The sequence below is a fragment of the Branchiostoma floridae genome, chromosome 10 (assembly GCF_000003815.2).
Source record: "Branchiostoma floridae strain S238N-H82 chromosome 10, Bfl_VNyyK, whole genome shotgun sequence".
NCBI classification, from domain to species: Eukaryota; Metazoa; Chordata; class Leptocardii; order Amphioxiformes; family Branchiostomatidae; genus Branchiostoma; species Branchiostoma floridae.
The window spans coordinates 20295486-20300586 of NC_049988.1; the positions used below are offsets into that span (position 1 = coordinate 20295486).

Below are 5101 nucleotides of genomic sequence, written 5' to 3' on the forward strand. Positions count from 1 at the left end.
TTGTACGCCTCTCATTATCGCGTTGTGCTTATTATACACAACATATTTGATAAAAGTAAGTTAGGGTAGATGCTTCAGGCACTAAGTCACATCTAAATGGGCCATGTCATGAACCAGTTTTTCAACCAGCTTGTTTTGTCAAAGGCTGAAGTCGATGATGTAATCGATTGTGTAACATAAGGTGCAGGATAAACGCGTCGGATTTCGACGAAAACACCATTAATTGGTAATTATATATGCACACTCATGACGTATGAGGAAACAATGTGGCTGACAACCAATAGGGAACGACACTGTCCCCAGAAAAAAGCAAGGGGGATTCCCCGGCTTCTTGTCTGACAAGTTTTTCTTTTAAGATTATATCTAAATTAAAGTCTACTCAGCTCAAAAGATATCTTCAGCCGCTAAGGACTACTACATACAGCCAGTCAGCGCAGTGTCTCAGAGTTTAAGGGCAGAATTTGCTTCAGTTTTCTTGAAACGTCCATCACTTTATTGTATTGAAGCCAAGTCCGTTGCTTCAGTTGTAGAGAATGAGTACAGATAAGCTGATGAACGGAGACCTGACGCTTGCCGGGCCCGTGTATGCCGACCGGAGGTCCCGTGTGCGCCGGGCGGCGGTGCAGGCACTTAGCGCCGTGGGGGCGATCTTGGTCGTCTCGGCACATGTGATGCTGGCGCTGCAGAACTGGCAACTCAAGGAACAGATCTCTGAGAATGACATGAGCATTACCATTGTCATTGTCATTGTCATTATCCTTGTCATTGTCTTTGTCATTGTCATTGTCATTGTCGAACTCCTGGGGCGTGTGGCTACTTTGGAAGTGCTGACTAAAGACAATGGCCGATTGGAGGATACTGTCACTGGGGTAAGTTGCCACTAATACCAGTGCATGCGAAATTATCATTGTCGTAGCGTTGAGTCCATACATTTTGAGCTAGTAATTGCGGCAGCGAATTAAATGGACTGTAATGTAGTCTCCATCAGGCCTTCCTACACTGCAAAAAATCATTTTTCTTGTTTTTCTTGTTTTTTATTTGTACTAAGAAAACTTATCTTCCAGCAAGCATAATATTCTTGATACAAGAATCCCTGTTTTGAGAAAATTAAAGAAACCCCTATTTTTCTTGTGCTAAGAATTTTATTCTTACAGCTGATAGATCAACATGTCTAGAACGGGGGTACGGGGATCGTAGAAGTCGGCAAAATCGAGAAACTGACCAGGGGAGTCCGTCCACGCTAAGGTTCATGTTTCCCTTCGCCGGCCGGCCAGCTCAATCTTAGTCCTAGGCCAAAAAACTCCTACTAAGCTTTTATTCGTAACTTGGCCAAAGTCCTATATTACCAATCGGTCAGGCGGGAGACTACATCGGCTGTACGTTTCTCTGTGTTAGTTGACGGGATACGCGGGCATGGTAGGACTTGTGTGGTAATCTGACATGCACCGATGACTGATGACGACAGACTTAATGTGAAAGCTAACGAAGTGCAATAATAGCTGCTGGGTGTATAAGAAGAGCGAATTGTTACTTTGTGTCTCTGAAGTAAATACTGATGATTCTGACTAAAGAACGGCAACACCGCGGAACAAATCATTCTCAGCCCATGCGTCTTTGCCGGATTACTTATAAAGATAGCACTGTATTATGAACATTTAAGCGAAAAGTCAAGTAACTATATAGCCTCAAATATATGTATATATATATGTATATATACTAAGTAAGTCAAGCAAAAGTTGATTCCATGTCTTGTATTAGACGAGCAAAATCAGCAGGGACCAGGGTGAACGTTTCACCGTATGTGTGTATTTGATAAAATGCAAGAATCTTGTAAGAGCGTCCCTTTCCTTCTGACATTTAAATTAATGGATCTAATGGGATGGAATAAGTGACCAGGGAAGTCGTCTGACATGATAGCTTTTTGACATGTGGTATGTTGGGAAGCATTTGGAGATTGACAATGATTTACGTATTCGCTTCTTATCGTTGCGCTTTTTCCGAAGATGTCGCTTTTCAAGTCTAAAGTAAGCCCTTTTCTAACTTGTAACCTTGCACACGACACCTCCCGTCCCTCTGCACACGACACCTCCCGTCCCTTTGCACACGTCACTGAGCTGATCGTCGACCAGATCCGACCAAACGCCACAGCCTAATCTCCAAGCAGATCCTACGGTAGCATACGGTAGCAAAAGCTGCCAGAGAAGCGAAGCCAGCTTAGGAGTGTGTTTTGCTACAAAGTCAGTGACCAGCACAGGTCTCAGTTGGAAGTTAACACCAAACAGGAAGGAGGGCAATTAGCGCCTACACTGCAAGCACAGTTTGAATGGGAAACAATTGGATGTTAATAGCCTTTGTTCTAGCCGACTGGGGGCAGATCCCTGGTAGCAAAACACACTCCTAAGCCGGCCTCACTCCTCTGGCAGCTTTTGATACTGTCTTATGCTACCGTAGGATCTGCTTGGAGATTAGCCACAGCCCAAAGTAAAGAACCGATCGTCTGAACTAATCTGACTATCCTTGTGAATTTCTCCCAGCCGACCGACCCTGACCTGGAGAACCAGCTGCCCCTGCTGCCTGACACCAGCCGCCGCAGGGCCAAGAGAGCCTCAAACGCACTGACTCTTCCGCTCGGAGGTATGGAATTACTACTAGTAGTCTATTCTATTCTATTCTATTCTATTCTAGTCTTTAATGCATCATTAGTCTATTGTGAGGCAGAATTGCGTTTTTGTGCAACTTGTTGAAATGACTATTTTCCCTTTCGGACTCCCTGAACCTCCAGGAAGCTGTAATTGTTCCAGTAGCGCTGTCATACTGCAGCCAGTGAGAGGTATATATTATTCTCTATCGACATTCCTTTTATTCTAGATTTGTCACAATCTTCATAGTCTACTTTTGACTTGGTTTTCTGTCAACACTGAGTTTTGTAAATCATTGTTAACGTGGCAAGTTCACTATTTTGAGATAAACTTCATTCCTTTCATGTTTCCTTTGATGTACATGTAAGTTAAAATGTCACTCAAAATGACTTACAGATTGTGACGACGTCTACAAGGCAGGCCACACCACCAGCGGTGTCTACACCATCCAGCCAGACGCCGCCGGGGCGTCATTCCGGGTCTACTGTGAGATGGAAGCCGGAGTCGGCGGCTGGACTGTCCTCCAGAAGCGCTTTGACGGTTCTGTAGATTTTGCTAATGACTGGGAAACTTACAAAAATGGGTTTGGGGACCTCAGTGGCGAGTTTTGGCTCGGCAACGACAAGATCTATCAGATCTCTAATGCTAGGGTGTATGTTTTGCGCATTGATCTCGAGAATTGGTCCTCAGAAACGGTATATGCTGAATATGATAGGTTCTATATCGAGGATGAAGCAGCAAAGTACCGTCTGCATGTTGGTGCCTATAACGGAACTGCTGGGGATGGTTGGCGGGGGTTAAGCTATCATGGTGGTTGCAGATTCTCAACACACGACCAGGATAACGACGACTGGAGTCGTAACTGTGCAACTGACCATGGTGGTCGTGGTGGTTGGTGGTATGGTGCTTGTGACCAAGTTAACCTGAACCAACCGTACAAGCATGGCGGTGGGGGGAATTATCGCTATGGTATAGAATGGCATGCGTGGACAGCTCACCGGTGGTCCATCAAGTCTTCTGTCATGAAGATCAGACCTGCTCCTTAGAAATAACCAACTTAAACTAAATCCACGCCCCGACGTTTGCGTCCCAACAGCTTTCTTTGCATGCATCCAGCGAACAAATTCTTCACTTAAGGTTCCTTTTGAGCTGACGTTACGAAGATTAAATTTTGCTTTAATTTGCTACTCCTGCTGGAAGAGTAGCTGTCCCATTTACAGGTCAAAGCTAAAGCAGTCAATAAAACAATAAACAATGCTGGACCAGAACTGTCAACAATGCAATGGTGATGAAGGGCTAACTTCCAAGCAGATCCTACGGTGCCGTAACAGTATCAAATGCTGCCAGAGTGAAGCCGGCTAAGGGAGTTTGATACTGTACATTACGCCACTGTGGATCTGGTTGGAGATTAGCGACGGGCTCACTTGACATTCAGCTGATCCGGGTCTGCGTGCCATAATCATTGAAGTCAATATGTAAATTTTCAATTCTGTGTTGTTGTTTTGTTTACAAATTTTCTGATTCAGCGGTATCAAGTTTTGCGTAATGCACGAAGGCGTAGGGAGCATTGTTCATTCAGCATAAAGTGGAGTCGACCTTAAAGTTGCCCCCCCTCCCCACACACACACAAGCACACACGCAAACGAGCTACACTACTATCTATCCCCATGCAGACTCCCTAAGATACCTAAAATAGTTATCATTCAGATGATGGCTCTAGAACAAAATGTTGAAAGTGATGGGGCTTATGTGTACTCGTCCCACATGTATTATATTTGGACAAGGGAGAACCTAAAACTTAAGAAGACGTGGAGCTTGCGCAGACTTCTAGCAGGACTGGCTTTAAGTTTTTCAGCGGGAGCGCCGATTCGTGATTTTCAACTTGGGCTAACGTTTTCTAATGCCGGAAGATGGAGTTCCGCATGGCTTTTGCGCAGAATATACTAATTATCATTTTACCCACAGTTAGAGAAGTGACCAAAAGATGGCACTACCGCACGCTTGAAAATCCATTTCCCAGCTCATTCTAAATTATACCCCTTCCATGCACAGACAACTTCAAAAATGTAAAGAAGCATAGTGTAAATCCATTCTTTGTTTTATTTTTCATATCAAGTACGGGCGGAAATACGCGCCATTCTTCATGTTGGACACATGTGATTGAGGCATAAGTGCATTTATTGTTGTGTTGATTTGTAACGTTTAGGAGCAGCCTTAGCTTGTAACGTTATCATCTTAAACACCCTCCAGGTTCAGTTTGGACTTCCAGATTATTTCCGGACAAACCTTGATCATTTGAAAAACAATTGACCAAATGAATTAAGATTTGTAACTATGGTCTATTAAAAGGTAATTAATATGTAGATTGCAATAAGGTGTCTCCAGAAACAAAGCTTCTGGAGATTTCTGGCTTTAGGTTCCCAGAATTCTGGAGAATTCTGACACTGGGCCAGAATACTGGC

The 5101-nt window shown here is 44.0% G+C and overlaps 1 protein-coding gene across 1 annotated transcript; it reads left to right on the plus strand.

The window, feature by feature from the left end:
• The first annotated feature begins 235 nt into the window (after window positions 1–235).
• Window positions 236–2744, plus strand: LOC118425080. Its single transcript, XM_035833899.1, has 2 exons — window positions 236–869; window positions 2535–2744. The coding sequence occupies exons 1-2, from the start codon at window positions 534–536 to the stop codon at window positions 2742–2744; spliced, it is 546 nt and encodes a 181-aa protein (XP_035689792.1). The 5' UTR covers window positions 236–533.
• The last annotated feature ends 2357 nt before the right edge of the window (window positions 2745–5101 follow it).